Source organism: Hyperoodon ampullatus (assembly GCF_949752795.1).
Source record: "Hyperoodon ampullatus genome assembly, chromosome: 10".
In the NCBI taxonomy this organism is placed as follows: Eukaryota; Metazoa; Chordata; class Mammalia; order Artiodactyla; family Ziphiidae; genus Hyperoodon; species Hyperoodon ampullatus.
In genome coordinates, this window is record NC_136923.1 from 31446745 (window position 1) to 31471411 (window position 24667).

The window sequence follows — 24667 nt, forward strand, 5'->3', positions numbered from 1 at the left end:
AAGCCCAAGGTGAAGAAGACAGACATGATTGCCTGCCTTATGGAACTTACAGTCTGGGCACAGCTCCTCTTAAGGAGCCCCTCTCTCTTTCTAGATTCTGGTCACTGTTCCTCCCTTGTCCCTTAAGGCTGGGGGTGGGGGGATGGCAAAATACCTAGGATTCTATACTGTCCCGTGTGGTTCCCCCTATACCCGTCCTTACCTTTGTAAGAAGCCCCGTCTTAAACCCTCCTCAAATCATCCTGATTTGAGTGTGCCAAGTACTTTCTGCTGGAACATTGACTGATATTAAACTTGCAGTAGACTTAGAACTCAGGCAAGGCTTCTCTGAAGTAAAATCTGAGCTGAAAATGGAGAAAGTAAACTAGGTGTCTTAGTCCATTTAGGATGCTGTAACTGTATACCATAGACTAGGTGGGTTATGAATAACAGAAATTTATTTCTCACAGTTCTGGAGGCTGAGGTGTCCAAGACCAAAGTCCTGGCGGATTTGGTGTCTTGTGAGAGCCCTCTTCCTGGTTCATAGACAGCTGTCGTCTCACTGTGATCTCATATGGGAGAAGAGGCAAGGGAGCTCTCTGGGGTCTCTTTTATAAGGGCACTAATCCCATTCATTAGATCTCCACCCTCATGACCTAAGCACCTCCCAAAGGCTCTGCCTCCAGACACCATCATATCGGGAGTTAGATTTCATCATACGAATTTGCAGGGGAGGTGATATAAACATTCAGTCTATAGTATTAGGCCATTATGGGAAAAGAGACTTAAGGATGTGGCTCTCCATCTGAAGCCTGGGGGTAGAGTGGCAATAACAGTGAGGGAAAGGCACAAAACTGTGCTGTAGAGATAGGAAGGATCAGACTATGCAAAGCTTTAAGCCGATGCAGAGTTTGGGATTTTGCCCTAAGAGCAAATTTTGAAAAGCTCACTCTGGATTCAAGGGAGTCCAGGTTGGCTGGGAGAAAAACAAGGGAGAGATTCTAAAAGCATAGATTAGAATGGTGGCAGATGGGTATGGAGCAATGTCAGCATATTCAAGAGCTAAGACTGGGACCTGGTAATGGATCCTAAATATTTCTAACACATCTTCACATAGAGAAACAACCAAGACCTCCGGTTCTTCATGTGCTAAACCAAACTCCTATAACATCTCCCTAATTTCCCAGTTCATTCATTGGTACCAATACTGTTTTATTCGCAGAACCCAGACTTTAAGCTTCCTCATTCTATCTTCAGACTGACTTCTACCATGTGACAGGAAATGTGGTCACCAGTGGCATCTGAGTTTCACTTCTTTTGGCTTCCATCTTCATTGTGGGACTATCTCTCTTTTTCAGATCCAGTTTCAGAAGTTGTAGGGAGGCACAATGATTGGCCCAGATTATGTCAGTTGTCTACCCATGGGCCAGTCAGCTGAGGCTCTGGGCTCATGTAGGAACATGATCATTCCCAGAGTCGTGTGGTCAGAGGGAGCTGTTCCAAGGAGAAGGGAGAGGAAGGAGTTCTGGACAGACAGTTCCTTACCTCTCTCCTACTGCATCTTGGAGAGAGATTAGAATTGTTCTTTCAAAGCCCCAAGGGATAACAGTAGGAGAAACAGGTGAAAATGCAAAGGAAATTTTTTTCCTCAACATGAGGAAAAACTTTCTAATAGTCAAAGCTATTGGAAGATGAAATATGGTCTTTGAAAGTAGTAAGTACACAGTCACTGATGGTAATCAAGTATACACTAGGTAAACACTTGTTGGGAGTGTTGGAGAAGGCCTTCAGAACCAGAACACTGAGAATCTGGTTAGAGAGCTCCTGCAGGAAACAAACCAAAAGTAAACAGTAACATCTTAATACTTGCTCCAGTCCATACTAAGACACATGCAAAAGAGTTCCCAACATACTGTTTGTGTTTCCAACTTATTGCTTGAGTTTCCTCCTTCAAATGAGAGACGAATCCTATGAAGAAAAGCTATTGAGAGCTCTTATGTTTAAATTTCAAAAAAATAGAAACATATATTTTCTTAGTTTTTCATCCTAGTAAACATATTTCTGAACCAGCATGCTGTTTTCTGAGGCAGAAAATTAAAAATTTTCTGTCTTGGCTATAAAGAGGCAAGTGTGTGTCTCCAGGTTGACCCCAAATTGTGTGTGTACCAAGCACATGATGAGAAGACAATAGCATATTCCTAGCAGGTAGAGAAAGAGTAAGATAGAGGCAAAATGCAAAAGTGGGTTACAACAGCAGCATTATTTATTGTCATGGAAACTTTCAACTCTGAGTGGCGCTCAGTATTCTGGACTAACAAAGAGACTCAACAGTCATGCATTCAGTAAATATTGAGGAAGTGCGTATTCTGTGCCAGGCACTCTGCTAGGTGCTGGGTAGAGTCAAGTGGGGGAGACTTCATTCACTGAACGATCAAACAAATGAGGATGTAATTATGAACTCAAATAAGGACTCTTAAAGAGGAGATCACAGTTGCTCTATTAGAAGAAGTAACAAAGGAACTCAGCTAGATTAGAGAGCGAGCGTCCAGGAGGACTTCTCAAGAGTGTGATGCTTGAGCCAAAATGTGAAAGTTGGATATGATTTTACCAGGATAAGGGGTGGGGGAGGTAGGAGCAGGGGAGGAGGACATGGTCTAGACAAGGGGACACAGCCTGGGCAAAAGTCCTATGATGGCAGTGAGCATGACATATTTCCAGGAATCAAGAGAAGCCCAGTATGGCTGGAGCACAGTGAGTGAGAGGGAGAACTGTGCAAGACGAAGTTGGAAAAACACATAGAGACGAGGCTATGCAGAGCCTCAAAGGCCAAGGTAATAATTCTGGTCTTTCTCCCAAATACAATAGCTTCCCAATGATATTGAAGTGTTTGAAAAAGAGGTTGACATAATCAGACTAGCATTTTGGCCATAGTGTGAAGAACAGAGAAGTGAAGCCAGAATGAATGACTCTAAGGGGATCAATTCAGAGCTTTTACTGCAGATAACAGGAGGCAAGGTAGTTGCTTGGACTTTGGTGGTGGATGTAGAGATGGTAAGAAAGGTAAATTCATAAGGCATTTCGGAGGAAAATTGACAGGAATTTTCATAAGAGCCTTGAGAATGTTCCACTTCACAGTTCCTTCCTCTAAGACAGGGGTCATTCACCTACAGCCTATGGGCCAAATCCTGCCCATTGCAGATTTTTTTTTTCTTTTGTAAATAGACTTTATTGGAACACAGCCACACCACTTGTTTACTTATCATTTATGTCTGCTTTCACACTACATCAGCAGAGCTCAATAGTTGCAGCAGAGACCTATGGCTTGTAAAGCCTAACATATTTACTGTCTGGTCCTTTACAAAGAACCATGGGTTTTATACTACAAAAACACCTCCATGATATTCCAAGATGCAGAAGTTCTTAATTCAGGGTCCAGAAGTCCATGAATGGGCTTCAGATGATCTCTGACCTCCTAAAATTGAAAGAAAATTTGGTATTTTTGGTCATTTTTCTGGGAAAACAGTTTTCACCAGGTTTTAAAAAGAATCTATGAATTCCCCCCGAAGTGAGCTATTTCCTAGTCCTCTCCCCAGTCTGTTCCCTGGCCGAAAAAGATGTTTAAAACCCAGACTGCTTTCAGTGAATAAGAAATTTACACTGGTACCAAATGATAAATATCAATAAGTATTGTATAGAAATTGCTGCAAGTTGCTAAATTCCTAATAGAAGATCTCCTGTATAAGTATTTCACACTGGGCTAGCTCCTCTAACCCAGCCCTTATGATAGCAGGTAGCTCAGTGCTGTAAATGAGAGCTATGTAATAATTGTTGTCATGTTTTAGATTTCTCAAATAATTACTCACCCAAATAAATATTTAAATGTATACAAGATTGTAGGCAGTTTCCTTACAAGGGAATTCCTTTAGGGAACACACAAATAAGCTGATCAGCCCACAGCAGCCCATGTTGTTTTCTGTTAGCTAGAATGCTTCTTCCATCTGACTATGAGCTCTCTGATTCCCCAGGGTCTGACACACAGCAGTTCAGTAAATGATTACTGTATATGTAGACAGATGATCAAGCTAACTGTTGCTCTCATATCATGCATGTATTTGTATATATGTGTGTATGTGTGTGTACATATATGATGTATTTATAGGAAGCACGTTAATGAAATAAATGTGTGTAAAATTCTCTTGTAAACAAAAAATTCTCTTGTTTTTAAATGAAGGAACTGAAACCATAATCTATCTTAAGTGGGGACATTATCCTCAGTTGTAAAAATATCTGAGTCAGCTCTGATTCAGTTAAAGCTCACTGCCTCCCTTCAAAACTCTAACATGCAAGTTGAATGGAAGGAGCATGGTATTTGCGGGGGGCAGGATTTTAATGTTAGATGAATTTGTCCACTGTGAGGATTCACAAGATGGTATTTATCTTTCATCTACATTATATTTTTTATGTGGTATTTGAAGTGAACCCATTGTCTTGACTCTTAAGTAAAACACACCTTCTGGTGACAGAGCTCAGCATGTATAAGTGTGCCTGCAAGTCCTTTCTCTTCAGTTTCAAGAGGAGAGGCAGGGGTGGGAGGCCTGCCCGGGTCCACGAGAGAAAGGAGGAGGAAGCAGCCCCTGAGCATGCTCGGAGAGCAAGCCTGACTGAAAAGGATGCTTCTCCACCAGAGGAGCTGGAGGTTTTCATTACAGGTAGAGAGAAAAGGATTATAGTCAGAGCTGAGGAAACCAAACAAAATAGAGTATCAAGGGCAAACAACAGGGCAAATATGGAAATGGGAGAACGAAGAGCAAGAGCAGGTTCCAGAGCACAGGCAGCCGGGGTGAGAAGCAGGCCAAGGAAGTGGCTCACAACTGAGCTAGGGCTCGACATGTGTGAATGAGCCTCATCTGGCACTCCCCCATCCCTAGATGTTTGCGGCCTGGGAAGGCATGGGGGTCAAAACATGGCTTAGCATTAAATATCACATATAAAAATGTAAACATGTAAGATACAGACGCTAGACTACACATTTCTGGCTTATTAACAAGTCACAAAAAGAAAACAGATTGCTCTTGAAAAAATGAAATTATTAAATATATATGGAGTAAAATAAAAACAAAACAAACAAGAGAAAGAGGAATGTTATATGATATCACTTATATGTGGAATCTAAAAAATAGTACAAATGAATCTATATACAAAACAGAAACAGACTCACAGACACAGAAAGCAAACTTACCAAAGGGGAGAGGTAAGGGGAGAGGGATAAATTAGGAGTGTATGTATACAACCTACTATACATAAAATAGATAAACAATAAGGTCTTCCTATATACCACAGGGAACTGTATATTCAGTATCTTGTAATAACCTATAAAGGAAAACAATCTGAAAAAATATATATATATATATATTATATATATAACTGAATCACTCTGCTGTACACCCAAAACTAACACAATATTATAAATCAAATATATTTCAATAAAAATAAAATAAATTTTAAAAATACTTAAAACAAAAACAATGTCACCAGAGTGGGAAAATGGTATAACCTGAAGTGTCTCAAGGTGTGGTGTGGTCTATGGACTCATGATCCCAAAAGATGGAACAGTTTCAGATGCAAAAAGGTGGTCAGTCTACATATTCTACCCTCCTCTCAGGAGATTCACAGTCTGTTAAAGGTTCTCAAAGGTCCTGCAAGAAAACCTACTGGTTGACTTTGTTTAGCCAAATATTTTCCATATTTTATAGTTAACATGGAAACTCTTTATTTCAAAATATACTTTGTTAATGCTTATTAATAAAAAGCCAAACAAATGAGTTGTTTTGATTAAAGTTTCTTAATTGAATAAAATATTCTAAATCTTAACATCACTTGTCAAGAGAATTCTGCAGTCATTTTTTTAATATCTTTATTGGAGTATAATTGCTTTACAATGTTTATTAGTTTCTGCTGTACAACAAAGTGAATCAGCTATATGTATACATATATCCCCATATCCCCTCCCTCTTGAGCCTCTCTCCCACCCTCCCTATCCCACCCCTCTAGGTCATCACAAAGCACCGAGCTGATCTCCCTGTGCTATGCAGCAGCTTCCCACTAGCCATCCATTTTACATTTGGTAATGTATATATGTCAGTGCTACTCTCTCACTTCGTCCCAGCTTCCCCTTCCCTGCCCCGTGTCCTCAAGTCCGTTCTCTACATCTGCATCTTTATTCTTGCCCTGCCATTAGGTTCATCAGTACTGGTTTTTTTAGACAATGGAATATTACTCAGCCATAAAAAAGAACGAAATTGAGTTTTTTGTAATGAAGTGGATGGACCTAGAGTCTATCATACAGAGTGAAGTAAGTCAGAAAGAGAAAAACAAATACCGTATGCTAACACACATATATGGAATCTGTAGTCATTTTTACAAGATAAAATTAGATGCACCTTACACCACAATAAACTCACAACATATACCAGAATAAACTCCAAATGGATCAGAAATCTAAATGTGAAAAATGAAACCATGCAAGTAACTGGAAGAAAAAAAGGGTGAATTTCTATAGAACCTGGTTGTAGGGAGGAACTTCCTAACTCTGATTTGAAATACAAAGGCAAGGACTTCCCTGGTGGCGCAGTGGTTAAGAATCCACCTGCCAATGCAGGGGACACAGGTTCAATCCCTGGTCTGGGAAGATCCCATGTGTCACAGAGCAGCTAAGCCCACGTGCCACAACTACTGAGCCTGTGCTCTAGAGCCCGCGAGCCACAACTGCTGAGCCTACGTGCCACAACTGCTGAAGCCCGCACACCTAGAGCCTATGCTCAGCAACAGGAAAAGCCACCACAATGAGAAGCCTGCACAACACAATGAAGAGTAGCCACCGCTCGCCGCAACTGGAGAAAAACCTGCACACAGCAACGAAGACCCGAAAGTAAATAGGTAAATAAATTTATTTAAAAATATAAATAAATACAGAGGCAATAAAAGAAAAGATTCATGCTTATGACTACAGAAAAATTAAAAACCTGTTGCATGGCAAAAAATATCATAAGCAAACACAGATGACAAAATGAGAGAAAGAGACCAAAAAAACAGACCTGATGGAAGAAGAGCAAAAGACATGACCAGGGCTTCCCTGGTGGCGCAGTGGTTGAGAGTCCGCCTGCCGATGCAGGGGACACGGGTTCGTGCCCTGGTCCGGGAGGATCCCACATGCCGCGGAGCGGCTGGGCCCGTGAGCCATGGCCGCTGAGCCTGCGCGTCTGGAGCCTGTGCTCTGCAGCGGGAGAAGCCACAACAGTCAGAGGCCCGCATACCGCAAAAAAAAAAAAAAAAAAGACATAAACAGACAGAAAAAATATATATAGATATAAAATACACACATGCATACACATATATACACATATATATTAAATAGCCTTAAACATATGAAGAGTCAACTCTACTCATAATGTTCATAATGAGAACAAATGCAAAAAAATGGAAATCAAAACTACTTTATTAGTTACTATCTCTCGGATTGGAAAGCATTAAAAACTTGACAGCATAATATTGTGACATGTCTGTAGACAAACCAGCACTCTCAGACATTGCTGGTGGGAATGCTGATGGGTACAACCCTTGTGAAAACAATTTGTCAATATCTAACAAAACCAAGTGTGCATTTACCTTTTATTCCAGGAATCCCACTTCCAAGAATTTATCTTGAAGGTATATCTCCACATATACAAAAATAGATATGCCCGAAGTTATTCATTGTAGCATTAATTGCAATAATCACAAAATATTTAAAACTTGCCCAAACATAGGACAGTGGTGAAATAAATGTATGCCACACTGTGGAGTACTATGCAGCTGTGAAAAAAAAGAATAAGGAAGCTCTCTATGAACTGGTATGAGTGATTTCCTGGATATATTTTAAGTTGAAAAAACAAAAGTGCAAAAGAGTAATTATAGCATACTACCTTTTACACTAGAAAGAAGAGGAATGAAAAAATAGACGTGTATCTGCTGAATTTTTGCAAAAAGAAACAAGAGACACAAGAACTAATGAAATTGATTACCTCTGGAGGAGTGGGTGGGGATGGTGTTGAAATGATGAGGGGGTGGAAACAGACTGGAAGGGATGAAGGAAATCTAACTCTTACTGAATATGCTTTTCTGTAAAAGTTTGACTTTTGAACTGTTAATATTTTACCTTCTCAAAACAACAAAAGTAATAAAAATCAAGAATGGGGAGAAAAACTTAATGCAAACAGAAGCAAATTACGCTAACTATATTTCAACTTAAGAATATAAGCTCACTGAAGAGGTAGGAAAATGAACTAGCCTAAGTAAATTTTGAACATGGTATTTTAACTAATGAAAAAAAGAACCATAAACCAGAGAATCCTAGAGAGTAGGTTTGGGGTGTTTTATTGGTTGTTTTGTTTTGTTTGCTTAGTTTTGTTTGAAACTACTTTTGGCGTGTTCTGTACTTCAGAAAGTAAGTAAATATACTGAGGCTAATGGGAGCCAGGTTCCTCAGGGTCAGAAAGGAAAAAGGAAAGATGAAAATGACTCTGTGGTATTATATTAGTATTAAAGGAAGCAATATGACCTCATGGTTATAGACCAGGGGCCGACAAACATTTCTGTAAAAGGCCAGATCACAAATATTTAACTCTGTCATCATAGCACAAAAGCTGTCATAGACAATACGTAAAAAGGTGAATGTGGCTGTATTCCAATAAAACTTTATTTGTGGACACTGAAATGTGAATTATATATAACTTTCATGTGTCATGAAACATTGCTATTTTAATTGTTTTCAACCATTAAAATATATAAAAACTATTTTTGGTTTGCAGGCCTTACAAAAACAGGCAGTGGGCCAGACTTGGCCCATGGCCATAGTTTACCAACCCTTGATAGAGAGATGATGATAGATAGATGATAGAAAGATAGGTAGATAGATAGATAGCAGATGTGATAAAGTGTTTAAATTGGAGAATCTAGGTGAAGGATATATAGGAGTTCTTTGTACTCTTGAAACTTTTCTATAAATCTGAAATTACTTTAAAACAAACAAAAATCACAAAAAGAAAAACTCTGTACTTCCCATAGCTACTGCTGACAAGAAAAACATTAACCAAATCATTGGCCTAAGAAGTAATGTCCTGCCTTTTATAACATCTGCTTTTTCCTGCATGTCCATGGACCACGATAGAAGCTACTACTGCCATCGTGTGGAGTTTCTAATTTGTCGCTGGGGTGTCATCATATGATAACATTATTTTTCTCCTGTTCATCTTTGCTCTCCATGTCTCTTGCCGAGTAATGAAGCCACTGGGCTAGTAATTTGTATGTGACCTTGTAATTTTCTATAATGTAGGAATTTTTTGGTCTGCTATAATTAAATGGACTAAGTGAAAGGTGCTTATCAGAAAATGCCCCATTAGCTTGGAAGTCTGTAACAAATCATTTCTGATGTCCTTAATGTGTTATTATGAAATTCAGTTACACAGCAAGCTCACCTTGCTTATTTCACAAGCCATAATCTGGTGATAGCTAAGGTGAGCAGTGAGTGAAAGTATCTTAAAATAATACAAATAGGAATTGGATAATTTTTACATTAAGATCCTTTTTATACAAGAAGAGTAAATGGCTTGCAAAGAAAACTTGTATTGTATAGACTTGAAATCATTCTACAATCCTTGGCTGGTTTAATTCCAGCAGAATCCAATTCCTACCTTGGTTTATCATTGTGGGTACAGCCATACTATGATCTTCACTGATAATGAAGATGATAGTGGTCATAGCTGAAATTTTTTGACAGCAGCTCTGTACCCGGATCTATACCAAACGTTTTTCATCCATTTTTTTCATTTCATCTTAATGACAAAACTCTGGAGTAATGATTATTATCTCCTTTTTATACATAAGGCTTAGTGATGTTATAAGTGACTTGGCTAAGTTCTCACATTTTGGAAACATGGTGCCAGGATTGGCCTGGAGAGCCAGTGCTCTTAGTTACTGGTCGGGACTGTCTCCCATTGTAGATAAAGACAGCAGGAAATGCAGAAATTTAGAAAGAAATTTTTTGGTCATGAGGACATGTTCTGTTGAGAAGAATAAGGTCAATGACACAGGCTGCTGATATCAATGCAAGGAATATAATTCACTTTGGAAAATCCTTCACATTCCCCTTCCTGCTCTGTTCCCGTGAAGAAGCTCAATAACAAGTTTACAGATGAGAAAGGGTTGAAGTAGAACACACAGTGACTCATGCCTTCAGGATGTCACTGACTTATATCACACCCACCCAGGTATCTGCTAGAGGGAGCAGAGAGACAGGAAAAGAATGGAAAGAAGGAAAGTAAAGAGACTGGGAATGAGGTTGGAAGTTGGAGGCAGAGGGACGGAGAATGTAGGAGGTGCTTTCTGAAGTGGCTTTGCCCCCATTCATACAGGGAGAACTGAAGTATTGAGCCACTCAAGGGCCCAAAGGCCCTCACTCTCCCTTCTTTTGTCCTCCCCTGCCCTAAAGCCCCAAGTGAATGCATACCAGCTCCCACCATCATGGCTGGTCCATGACAGCTCCAAGACTAACTTCTCTTTTGAATCACCAAATGGACTCTTGTCATCCATGACATGTAACTTTGTCAGGCTTTCTTATCCAAAGGTCCTAAGGAGCTTTGTCTCTGCTGCATTTCTTCTTAGTTGTTGAAATAATTTTCTTAGGTGATAGGAGCTATGCTATAGTTGACGATCAACAGTAATAAACTTTTTTTTTTTTTTTTTGCTTTTACGCGGGCCCCTCACTGTTGTGGCCTCTCCCGTTGCGGAGCACAGGCTCCGGACACGCAGGCTCAGCGGCCATGGCTCACGGACCCAGACGCTCCGCAGCATGTGGGATCCTCCCGGATCGGGGCACGAACCCGCGTCCCCTGCATCGGCAGGCGGACTCTCAACCACTGCGCCACCAGGGAAGCCCATCAGTAATAAACTTTTGAGAGGAACAGTCATCATCATTCAGTTGGTGTATTTATTGAACAGCTAGTTAGTTAAGTAATTGACTATGTATTTACAGATTTATAAAACTGAATATTAATTTCTGGACATCTTATTTTCTGAAATAAGAAGGGAAAAATGGTTTTTTGTGGAAGCCCCAGGGAGTTAAAAATCCAGGAGAAAGGTAAAATCTATATATGGAATTACAAACATGTGGTTCATTTATTTTCTTCTTTTCTTTTTAGGGACTGGTTAAATATGCTGAGCCCACCGATTGTTCCTCCCAGTCAACAGCCAGCAGAGCAGCATCAGGATTCTTCCGGAAGCTTGAGTGCTCAAGGTGGGAATATGAAAAACACCAAGCATAAAAAATAAAAATAATTAACTATATATAGAGAAAATCAGTCACTTTGAGATGCCACTGTTTTTTTTAAATGCTGATCACTTAGGCTCACACACCCCAAATGAGGTAATCTGTGCCTCATTTTATAGGATTATAGGTTCTTTGCAACTAAAAGGAATTTAAAAGAGAAATTGTCCTTGTTCTCCTGAAGGTTAATCCATGGGCAAAATATAGTTTAAGGCGTAAGAGCATGGCTTTGGTGTCAAATTGACCTTCATCTGAATTCCAACTCTAGCAATTCCTGCTGTGTGACTTTTATGAATTTCAGTTTTGTAAAATAAGACTAATAATAGATGGTGCCCACCTGCAAGTTTTTCATGAAGATTCAGTGAGGTATACTGTATATGAAATACTTGGGATAGCGCCTACCAAATACCAGTTGTTAGTATTATTATAAAGCAGACCCAATACTCCAGCATCACGGAGATCCATGTTTTCGTTAATACAGAGGTACAGCCGTTTCATTAAAGCAAAGGCTGGCACAGAGCTATGATGGGTAGTATTAGTAATAGAAAAATTAGAAGGAAGCAGGGATGAAAATTTGCCTGGGGTTCTCTTTGTTGACGAGAGCCACAAAGATGACCATTTAGTTTCTGGCTGTGAGCAGGGAACGTAACTGTCAGGAGTGTGTAGAGGAGGGACATAAAAGAATCTTCATCAGACACAGAGGGGTTGAGATGGGAAGGGTGGGGGAAACTCTAAAATGCATAGCTGGAGTGACAGACAACCTCAGAGTGGGACTCCCTGAGATAGCTTTCCGAGTTGGATTATAAAGATGGAAGCTCTATATCTATGGTTTAAAAAAAAAAAGGAACTGAAACCAGTATAAATTACTCCAACAAAGGTGCCCGGGTTTTTTTTTTCCCTAATTGCCCCAGGGAGAAAGTGGAGCATCCCATTTTTCTTCAGGTATGGAGAGTTCAGAGTGAGAGCTCATATATCTGAGTTGTGCATTTTGGTTGCCCAAGGGATGGAGATGTCGCTGTGATTTACTATCTGAAATAGATGATGCCCCTCAAATTGAGACTCTTTTTAAGGGTGTACTTTTATAATTACTCATAACAGAAAAACAGAATCTTGCCTGTCAGGAGGAGTCCTTGCTGTGAGGGAACAAGTAATATTTTAAGTATCCTAAATAAGCCACAGGAGAGTGTGGTCTTGAAGCAAAGGCACCCAAGATCTATAGTGGTGATGAGTGGCTGAAAGTATGTCTTCAAGTTGCCATTGCAAAGTGATGTTTTGACAGCAGGGGCTCAATTATGTTGAAGGTAAACAGAACTTGTATGGAGGACAAATTAACAAATTAAATTCCAAGAATTGTAGAAATGTTCTGGCCAGTGTTAACCAGATCTGGCACGCCTTCTCCCTGTCACCCTAGATTTCCATCTGGTATCCCTTTCCCTCTTCTGATAAACTTGGATAGTTTGTAGTTAATGAAAACCATCAAAAAGTAGCGTTTCCTATTTGCTTAATCTTTACATGTCATTGGCTTAGTTTTAGACAACGTAGCATACACTTACCAATATACTGAGCTAGTGTTTCCATCTGTTCTTACAAAGTGTTTGTCAAAGAAAGATAATAGCCTCAAGCATCCAGTGTATACCATCAGAAGGAGAAGGAAGGCACAGTTGTGGGTAGTCTGGGACTCTTCCTGGGTTTCTGTTGCACAATGCCATTAACTCAGCACCTAATATATGCCAGACACTGTGCTCAGTGGTTACATTTAGTCCTCACAAGTAAGTCAGACAGAGAAAGACAAGTATCATGATATCACTTATATGTGGAATCTAAAATATGATAGAAATGAACTTTTATACAAAACAGAAACAGACTCACAGACATAGAAAACAAATTTATGGCTACTTAAGGGGAAGGTTGGGGGGAGGGATAAATTAGGAGTTTGGAATTAGCAGATACACACTACTATATATAAAATAGATAAACAACAAGGTCGTACTGTATAGCATAGGGAATTGTATTCACTATCTCATAATAAACTATAACGGAAAGGAATACGAAAAAGAATATATATGTACACATACACATAACTGAATCACTTTGCGGTACACCAGAAACTAACACATTGTAAATCATTATACTTCAATTTTTTAAAAAAAGAGAATGTAAAAAAGAAATTTAGCCCTCCCAGCAGCACCATGAGGAAGATACTAATTTTGTATATGCAGTTGTTATTTTTTACAGCTGAAGAAACTGAGGCAGCAAGCTCTTGAATAATTTGCATAAAGTTAGTCATTGGCAGAGCTGGGATTTAAACCCAAGCAGCCTGGCCCCAGAGCCCAACCACTGTTTTTATTTTTTAATTTTTTTGGCTTTGAACCAAGTAAATAAATTACCTAATAAAAAAATACTATATATAAACCAGGAATTGAAAATTTACTTTTCTGTTGAGAGTTCCAGTCGACAGGAAAACAAATTAAAACATCTCAAGGGCTAAGTAGCTAAGTCCTTTCAGAAAAAAGAAAAGCAGACCTCTGGTCACCTGTTTCAGGCCTGGACCTGCATCCCCCCACCCCCAGGCTTGTCAGAAATGACTGGTGGCCACACTCCCTCCAGGGGGGTGAGTGGCTGAGGGGTGTAGTTGCCGTGTTGACCAGATCTAGGGCAAGGCCAAGGGAGTGAGGGGCTGAATGAAGGGCAAGATGACTAGAGTGCGGGACTGCCCAGCCTGGGTGGTCGCTGTACCCACCTTCTCCAAGGCCTCTCGAGACTACCTTATCTGAGTAGGTCAGGCTCTCTCACCTCACCTAGTGCCTTTTCGTCACAGCCTTTTCACAGTTCGTAACTCATGATTCGTTTACTTGTTTATTGCCTTTTTTCCTAGGTAGCCTAAGAGTTTTTAAAAGCAGAGACTGTCAGTTTGCTCACTCCTAGATCCCTAGTACCCTGAAATTTCTGGCATACATTAGATATGCTGGATTCTCATTAGAAGGAAGACAGGAAGGGAGAAAGGGAGGAAAAAGAGGGAGAGAAATATTCAGCTGGTCATTTCTTATAACAACCTTGGAAGAAAAACAACAGGGTAATTCATTGAAATCTGACTTTCAGTTTTTCCCCCAATTCCAATTTTTTGGTATATTAGGCATATTTGTAAAATTCAACAATGAAAGTATTGAACTTAGACCCATACATTTTAGCAGTTAAAACAGTTATAGGTCACCTTATGCGGTGGCTCTTAAACTTTACTTATAAGCAATGAAAACTTTTCTGTCAAGTAAAATCTCATATGGAATCCCAATAAGTAAAGGAGTTAAAAGCAGAACTGCTCTGGGTGGAGTGGGAGTTATGATCTCAGAACCCTGCCGTGGGGCCCTAATGAACCAGTTAAAAACACTAATGTAGTTCATCACCCTCAATTTGACCTTGCCCAAGATCAAATGCTCAATCAGAGTTATGATTTGGATCCAGTCTTCCTCCACATCAGTGCCTTTCTGAAGAACCATTGCACTGGGATGTGAAGGTGGTTTTGAAGGCTCGTTCACAGGGAAAGAGGCTCTTCCATCTTCAGACTTCTAGGATAAACATAATAATAGCTAATGTTTATTTCATCTTCCAGTGACCCAGGCCTACATGTGCACTTTAATTCTCAGAATAGCCTACTGAGACGTAGGTACTTTTATTACCCCCATTTTACACATGGACACTGGTACTTAGATCAGGGAAGTGATACGATGAACCGCCACATCTCCATCAGAGATGGAGAGGCCGAGATGTATCCATGCAGCTAGAGGCATAACTGCATTCTCACAGCAGGGAAAGATGGCCTAACCAATACGTAACTCTAGAAAACTTGCCCCAGCCCATACAGAAGTAAATGCATGCATTATACCTGGCCCTAGAGTCCCTTCTTTTTTTTTTTTTTCTTTTTTATTAGTTTCTGCTTTATAACAAGAGTCCCTTCTTTATTCAGTACAAATTTGTGTCACAGCCCCAGTTTCTACTAGGCCAGAATGTCTCAAGTGTGTGAATTCCATCTTGAAATGAACAGCCCAGCTCCCAGCAGAGCCAAGCAGCCAGCAGGAACAGCATTGTACTCCACGCCATTCAACTGAATGGAGGAACGGGCAGCTCTCAGCTGGGCCATGATACATTTGCCAAATATCAATTACCATGAGCACGGGTGCCCTTAACACTTACGAAAAATGTGTTTTTCTGGAGACCGTGTGAAATGTAAAAATGGGAAGTTAAGATTTCAGAACTTACTCAAGAAAACTACCAAAATGACCTTTTGAAAATGAACCAGACTTTGCTCGAAGAATAGTTGTCAATTTGTTTTTGACATTTGTTCCTTTACAGCGATGACCCTTAAATTATTCATGCTTACCAGCTCCAAAATGGAATAATAATGCCTCTCTCTTCAGGCCTGTAAACCTTTTTTTGCAGGTTGCATGGATTTTGAGTGAGAAAGACACTCAGCAGGGCTTTTGGAGTTGCCAGAGTCTCATAAAAATAACATTCTCATATCTTTTGTACAGCAAAGCCACAGAAGATATTCCTTTATGAACATTAATCTCCCACGAGACATAAATAGGCAGTGGATGCTTATTTTATAGGTGTAATATCCAAATTACTATTAAAGAATTTATAGAAATCTCATGACGCCTTACAGCTAACCAGAGAGAGGGGAACCTGGCCGCCTGTCCTGGGTCCAACAGAGGAATCCTTTCACAGTCCTGTTTCCCACCGTGCAATTATTTGACATTTACCTAATACCCTGAGTCTAAAAGCAGTCTTCCAAAATCTGTTTTATTAGTTATCACACCAGACATTGTGCTTCATCGAACAACCGTGGTACCCACAGTGCTTAACGTTGAGCCTAGGACATTGTAAACGCTGCATAAATATTTGATGGGTAGAATGAGTGAATCTTCTGCCCATGGGAAACAGGAGGATGATTTGGTCTACTTTTTGGATCTTCCCTGTATCTTGAAGATTTATTCAAAATGCAAAGGAGAACTTCCCCCAAAAAAGCAATATTGACGATCAAAGTAATAATAGAAGCCAGCATTAATAAAGCAAGCACATTCTGTGTGCCCAGCACTGTGTCGAGTTTTCCTGTGCATTACCTCTCAGTGACTTCTCCTAACACTTACTGGCATAGGACTGTGCTGTGTCGCCACTGTACGGGTGAGGTTAGGGTCACAGCCTGGGTCACAGCCCCACTGATTGTGGAGCAGAACACTGACCGAGGCCTGTCGCACTGGTCTGTCCGCACCCTTAAGCCCCACACTGATAGAACCACAGAATTCCCATTTAGGTCAATAAGAACTACACAGCTGAAATGTCCAGTGCAGTGTTTTTAATTTAGGTAGTTTTCTTTCTTGAGCCTTTCTGGATAAAATAGTACTCTCTTTAGAATTCTCCTTAGACCCATAGAGCCCCCGCCTCAACTCTCAGCTTGTGAACTGATTTGTTAGCATATTCAGGCATACCTTTGTGATACTGCACGTTCTGTTTCAGACCACCGCAATAAAACAAATACCGCAATAAAATGAGTCTGGTTTCCCAGGGCATATAAAAGTTGTATTTACACTACACTGTTGTCTATGAAGTGTCCAATAGCGTTACATCTTTAAAAAATGCATACCTTAATTTAAAAATACTTTATTGCTAAAAAATGCATCATCTGAGGGCTTCCCTGGTGGCGCAGTGGTTGAGAGTCCATCTGCCAATGCACGGGACATAGGTTCATGCCCCGGTCCAGGAGGATCCCACATGCCGCGGAGCGGCTGGGCCCGTGAGCCATGGCTGCTGGGCCTGCGCGTCCGGAGCCTGTGCTCTGCAACGGGAGAGGCCACAGCAGTGAGAGGCCCGCGTACCACAAAAAAAAAAAAAAAAAAAAAAAGCATCATCTGAGCCTTCAGCAGGTTGTCGTAGTAACATCAAAGATCACTGATCAAAGATCATCATAACAAATATAATAATACTGCAAAAGTTTGAAATATTTTGAGAATTACCAAAATGTGACAGAGACACAAAGTGAGCAAAAGCTGTTGGAAAAATGGTGCCGTTGGACTTGCTCAACGCAGGGTTGCCACAAACTTTCGATTTGTAAAAAGCACAATAAATCGAAGCGCAAAAAAACAAGTTATACCTGTATGACATTCTTGAATTCAGATTCCTTCCCCTTCCCCTGTGAGGCAAGTAGTTGCCTTTTGGTCTCTGATTAACCTTGGGGCAAGGAAGTATTTTCTTACGCAGCTTTCAGGGTCCGGGGGGTGTCTTCTCTGCATAGAAGAAGTGATTAAGAGGGGGGCAGTCAGCCCTCTCACTATATAAAGAAATGCCTTCTTTTCAGGCATACTGGAAGTGAACCCTCTAGTAGAGAAGTAAACACACTGATGGGTGTCTGAGGCTCTCTCCTATTCCAGAACCACCCCCCACCTACTTATTCCCCAAATGTACAACAGAGGGGCCTTGGCCCAGGGTGTGGTCCTAGATTCCATTGCTGGAATTGGGATACATTTCCCCCTGGCTGCAGCATTGCCACCTTGCCTGAAATCAGGCCCTGGAGATCTTATAGGCTTTGTAGGCTTCAGAGCTCAATAGTCTGACTAGGGACCTTCCTTCATGTGCAACAAAAAGCATTCAGAGTGGTAATTCACATATTTACAAGTGCACATATACATCTTGTGAGGTATTCCCCAGCTTTGCTGCAATATAATTGACATATAACATTATGTTAATTTAAGGTGTACAATGTGATGATTTGATATACAAGCTCACATTTGAATCACATTTGTAAGTAGAGACTAGCTGGAAAGAATGAAATTGCAAGAATTCCTAACTAATCATCCAAATTCTTCAATGTGTCATTTTAAGTGGCATTTTCCAAGTAAAATATAGCCACGAGATTTTACAAAAGGAGTGATGTACTTATTTCCCAAATGAAACCTGAACTATAATCTTGGCATATCATTTGCCTTCCAAAAAACAATATAGCTTTCTAATAGAAGAAAGTACCTTTTCATCCTTTTTATTCCATTATTGGTCATTTATCTTTCTCCCATTTGAGGGCACATATTTGCTGAGAAACAAATCTCAACAGTTCACTTTCTCCAGTTTTAGTGCAAGTTAATTTTGCCCTACTGTGATATAAGTTGGTAGAAGAGTTTGGAAGCACCTGGTGCTCAGCAGAATCTTATCTAAAATGTTATCTTTATTGATCTGAAGGCTGACTGTTCCCAGTGGTGATCCGTCACCACTGAATTGTTTAAACAATAGTGTATTAGTATGCACATAAAGATACAGTCAATCAGTTTTCAAGATCTATAAGAGAGAAAATGCATTAACTTGTAAAAAAAAAAAAAAAAAAAAACTCCAGATGGCAGCGTCAGAAAATCGAAAATCAAGTACAGTGTCTTGATTCAGAGATTTTAAACCTGATAAACTGGTGCCACATCATTTATTTTCAAGCTTGAAGACTGAGCTTGTGCATATAGGTTTTCTATTATCTACAGTTAAAATGCGTTAAATATAGATAATTAAGCATTTATATTAATTGACTCAAAAGGTGAACTGGAGGAATTATCTGCTCACACTGATCTAACCAAGGGGAGGGCAGGTAATATTGCTGTGTTTGGTCTGACTCCGTTGGTTTTTCTTCTGTTATTGCCGTTAACCAGTTTCAAAGTGGATGAAGCTGAAAGTTTGTAAATAGATTATTATCTGAAAGGCAATTTTATTTCACTAGAAATGGCTTTATTATGTGAAGAAGAGTAAAAATGTAATTTGGACCCCTGTTCCGATGCTCTTAGTCTGGTAGCAGAGAATGGTTTTATTTGTTAATTTGTCCTTTTAGAGTTTCTGTAGCCAGTCTTTAAATAGAGCAATTTAGCATTTGGGAGAAAAACGAACTCTGCACTATCCAAGAATATAATTGAAAATTACCCCATACCCATGCACAATAATTACCTTTCAAAACATTTCCCATTGCTTGACATCACAGTGGTAATTGCTTAACAATATTATAATTTCATTACGTAGAGATTACAGTGGCAAAATGATGTAAGTTGGAGGCTTTGAAAATTAAGTTATAATGAAAACAAAACCATCTGTGCAAGTTTAAAGCACTTATTTCAATATAAAGTTATACATAATATCACCCAATTTTTGTATGAATGTCATTGTTGGTAGAGTTCTAAAATTCACCCATTTAAAGCTTTAGTACTAAAAACCACAAAACCTGCCTTAGTCCCATGGTTATAATGCATGAAGTTCCAGTTCTCCAGCGATATGTATTGGAACGAATGCATTTCTATAGCAGTTATTGCTTCAGTTTGCATGCATTATGTAGCCAAACCTCTACTAATGAATTGGATCCACCTTGATCCCTTTGCAGTTGGATGATAAAGACCCATGGCCCATTACAACGGTTATTTTCATTTTGAAAGGCTCCTGACTAGTTGTAAAAATGTATTGAGTTTTCTAATTTAATAACACCAGCTTAAAATTTTATCTTATTGGAAAGTACAAGCACAGAATGCACTAAACAATTATATAGCATATAACTCTTATGTGCCAGAGGTCAGAATTTCCCCCAATGTGTTGATTCAGTAAAAACAAGACATTGGATGGCAGGTCTTTGAGAAAATTTGACTTATAATTATTTACCTCAGTAATACGTGGTTTTAATATCACACCTGATGGAAAAAATTAGTGTTACTTTTTTGAAAAATACATGATTTTTGATATAGGAACTTTTTATTTAAAGATGAATTAATTATAATATCCTGTATAAAATTAGTAGGGGGCTTTGTGCTTCATTCAAACCTTTTTTTTAGTAGTAAAAAATCAAACAGATATAGTTTTGGGGTAGGGAGTGAGGTATAAATGAACATATCCCTGTTGTGTCTAACTCAGATATCTTACGTTTTCCATAATGATTATAACATTTGCTGAGTACTCACTGTGTGTGTGCTGAGTGTTATCTTATTTAGTTCTCATAGGTACTGTAACAGGTACTATTACTATCCTTACTTTACATATGAGGAAACTGAGGCTGAGTAGTGAATTTTCTCAATGTCCCACAGCTGTGAAATGGCAGAAATGGGATTTGGACACAGATCTATCTGACTTCATTGTCTAAATGTCATTCTGCCTGTCTCTGTGAAGTCTTTTCTTTATATTTAAGCTTTATCAGTGCTGTTTTGAGTTACTAAAAAAGCTGTAGCCTATAGTTAATGATTTATTATATTGTTATTATTCTTAATAGTAATAGTAGTGATTATTTATTGAACAACTACCATGTGCTCTGTGCTATGCATATTACCCAGTGTCCAGCTTAGTCCACAAAGCCCTATGAAATAAGGTTATTCCCATTTTTAAAATGAGCAAACGAAGGTTCAGTGAGGTAAAATAATCTGTAACCAGCCTAAGGGCATGCAGGTGGTGAGCAGCGGCGCTCCCATCCATCCCCAGGTTTGTTGGATTCTAGAGCCCAGGGGTGCTCTTAGCCACTCCCAGTTTAACTTCTCATTAATCTTTAGTAGCTGTTTTTGTTTCGTGTGTGTATGTCACATGTACAACTAGGCTGTCTCATCCATAACCAGACTGCTCAGTCCCGTAGCAAGCACACAATGGTTACTTATTGATCACCTGATTTTGTTCCGTTCTCTGAAGTAGCCCCAATATGAAAGTGTTGATGGATTGAATATCTGAAAGTAAAGGACATGCACACTCTCCTTTGATGTGCAGAAGTGACCCAGGGGATCATCTTCAATATGAAACAGCCACTTGAAAAGCATTCCCACCCTCTCCTACTTAGAGGAGGAGGGTGGAGGCAAGGCCCTAGGGACCACTCTTAAGGTAACAATAGAAAATAAAGGAAAGGCAGCCTGCCTTCTCTGAGTTCCTGTTCTTAATCAGAAACTGTGCAAGGTGCTCAGGTCAGCTACCACTATCATTGTGGCCGTTAGCTGTAAGTCCTGTCATATTTCAAGGATGCAAGAAGCCACTGCAGCCAAGAGTCACAAAAACTCATCAAAGGCACCATAGGGGTCATTGGATATGGCCCCCTGTCCTACACAGGGTTCATCTACAAAATCTCACACAAATGATTGCCCCAGTCCCTGCTTCACCCTCCCTAGAGTCCACGTTCCATTTCCTGGTCAGCTCCAGTGTCTAGAAAATTTTTCCTTGTGCTGAGCCAAAATCTGGCTCCTTGTAACTTTCACCCATTGATCCTGTTGCTTTCTCTTGGAACCCCACAGCATCTTAATTTCCCATTCACTTGCCACCCTTTATATACGTGAAGCCAGAAGGGCTGTTGTCACTTCCATCAAGCTTTCCCTTTTCTGGAGTTAATAAGCTCAGCTCCTTTGGGCCTGTTGAGCTAGTTGCCTCTGCCCCTTCCACAAGGACTGTCTCGTCTTTGTCAGTGGTTTTGGAAATATGAGAAATCAAAGTTCTTTTGTTTCCAAAACTGATGTCTTTAAATGTAGGACACCTTTACAATTTTTTACTTTCCACATTTAAATCCCCATCATGTAATAGCTTCCAACTGAATGTTTTACACCAGTATTGTGTTAACAATAAGATCGAGCAGGTATGGTCAAAAGAACACTGAACTGGGAATCTGGAAACCCAAGTTCATCCCTGACTCTGCCTCTAACTCACCAAGTGACCTCAGATGAGCTGTTTAACTTTGCAGACCCTGTTTCTCTCATCCATAAAACAGGCACGATAATTCCTGCCTCTTTCACAGGATCATAACAGTCAAATGAGCTACTGCATGAGAAAGTGCTTTCTAAACCATTGGGGGTTCTACTATTTGAGATGTTACTAAGCAAGGCAGATTAAATCATTCTTCTGTTAAACCCCACTTTTTAAGAACTGCTGGCACTGCATGCAGCTCACCAGAGAGTCCGCTGATTTCTTGTTTCCCCCAGATCACTGCAAACTCCTTGAAAACAGGGCCTCTCTCTTATATCTTCATATCCCCAACACCTGGCTTGGTGCCTGGGACAGGGAAGGATCACGTTAAATGTTTTGGGGTGGTTAGAAGAAGGATGGGCAGAGGAATGGCTGTGGTACAGTTTCAAAACCCCACTCCACCATTTTGTCACCACTCCCTTGGCCTTAACTCCAGTTTGTCACTGTCCTGATGGTGTCCATGCACCAGCTTAATCTGGTTTTGGCTGGGTAAGGTGAGGTCCCACCACCACCACCACTACCACCGCCTTCCCTTCCTCTGGGCAGTGACGCTTAAGATCCCAGCTTTGCTTCACAATCATTGATTCACCCTTTCACAAAGTACTCAGTATTTACTGAGCCTCTGTTCTGTGTCAGCCCTGCCCATGCCCACCATCCAAGCCCCTCCAGAACTGACCCTGGTGAGCTTGTAGCCGAAAGGTTTGGTTTTCTTTGGTCCTTAGTAGCCTGTGCTAAGGAAGAGAGACAAGTGTCTTAATCATCCCCTCCTCCCTGAGCCTGCTCTGGTCCTCTCCAGCTGAAGGAGGTCTTGCCCTCCCAGCCTCCAAGCCTATTACATGGATTTTGAGAAGTACTCAGAAGGCACTCGCTTGCTAGTGCTAGTGATGGCATCAAGTACATAAGTACTGAGCACAACACTGGGTACACACAAGGTGGTCAGGAAATATCTTAGTAAAGCTTTTTTTTTTTTTCATTCCATGCCATTTGTTGAAAACCAACCAAACCTTGCTAACTTTGCTGATTACTTAGGCGGTAGGTGTTCTCTTCATCCAAACCATCTAAATAGCTGCCACAAGAAAAAAAATCAAGCCATGTTCATTTTCCCAGCAAATTTGACAGATGTTGATACCACTAATAAAATTACAGATCATCTGACATTGTTTTCCATTTGTGTGCTATGCTTTGAGTATCTTATTTCTAAACATTATTTTAATTCATGTTTATTTGGTAGTCTTTTTAGGTTGTATGAATGGGGATTGAGCTCTTTATTAATTTGTGCTGTTTGGCATTTGTGCAGCTCTGGCCCATGAAGAAGTCTAGAGCTGTGATAATCAAATTTTGAATCCTGTTCAAATATCCCTAATCCTCATAATTCTTTAGTCCTTTGGCCCTCTTCCTTAATCCTTTCTCCTCCCTGCCAGTTCTCCATGCTCATTTTTCTTGTGCTTTATAGTGAATCTGGCCCCTGTGATCACCGTTTCTTCTCTGTCTTACACTGCAAGTATAGAGTTATCACATCTGCAGCGCTCCTCCATTCCAGCACTGACATCCTGCCCGCATAAGGACAGTCTCCCAGGAAAGATGATTCCTGCTTCCTTGCCCTTCTCTGTTGCAGTTTAAGAATTACGGGCCAGGCCAACAGCTAACATGACAGTGGTTCCCCTTCCCACAGGTGGAGAAGACCTGAGTGTGGAAGAGGACGAGGAAGTGCTGACTCTGCTGTATGACCCATGTCTGAACTGTTACTTTGATCCCCAGACTGGGAAATACTACGAGTTGGTGTAATGCCTCCTTCCAGGGCAAAGAAGGGCCACCCCTGGCGGAGCAGGATAGCAGTTCTGACTGGCATCACAATGCATGTGTTGGCCAGGCCCATGGAATCAACAGTAACTAAGAGAAATGAAGTTAGTTTGTACATAGTGTTCAGTGTTAAGACTACCTACATTCTTTTTGTAGATGGGTGTGATTTTTTGGAACTGTGAAGGAATTAATACAGAAATAAGATTTTAGAACTTTGAATTGGTTCTTATTTGTTGGTTCTCATCCTACATATAATTTTGTTTATTTCATATAATTTTATGTAAACGAATTAAGAGTTATTAATGCAAATTTTTTGCAGTGTTAATCTGTAAGTGATGGCTTGATATACAGAAAATGTACTCTTGTTTGAAAGATATCTGGGTACCTTTTATTTTATTACCTATCTGTATTAAAAATAAAGTATGATGGTCAGAAGAATACCTTTTAAACTGCTTCTTTTTATTTACCCCACTTTCTTTACCAGAATATTCCTAGATGGTGTTTACCTTTCCTTAGATTATTAGAAAAAGGATTAACTGTGAAGTAGTCAGACTTTATGACCATATTTTATTGGTACCGACCTCGCTATTTCCAATTCATTATAGTTCATCCAGAGTTTGCCAAAGACCACAACATTGTTAATAACTTAAGCTGCTTAGTTAGCTCTGTGCTTTTTTTTTTTTTTTTACCAATTTTTTTCTGAATTCTAATAATATGATCCAAATCTAGCTCCATGGATCCAAATTTAATAAGAAGTCACCCATTTGAATACCCCACATACCTCACCACTTCTGTGACTTGGACCTGGAGAAATGGAGGAAGCTT

At 40.0% G+C, this 24667-nt stretch overlaps 1 protein-coding gene across 4 annotated transcripts in view; it reads left to right on the top strand.

Annotated features, from left to right (window-relative positions):
* The window catches only part of CFAP20DC (CFAP20 domain containing), a gene marked incomplete at both ends in the record, with an annotated part of 268246 nt that extends 244419 nt beyond the window's left edge, over window positions 1–23827 (top strand). For all 4 annotated transcript variants that reach the window (XM_079712102.1, XM_079712105.1, XM_079712103.1 and 1 more), the window contains 2 exons: window positions 11214–11308; window positions 23715–23827. In XM_079712102.1, the coding sequence (XP_079568228.1) occupies window positions 11214–11308; window positions 23715–23827 (208 nt within the window). The remainder of the gene's footprint in view (window positions 1–11213; window positions 11309–23714) is intronic.
* Window positions 23828–24667: the final 840 nt, after the last annotated feature.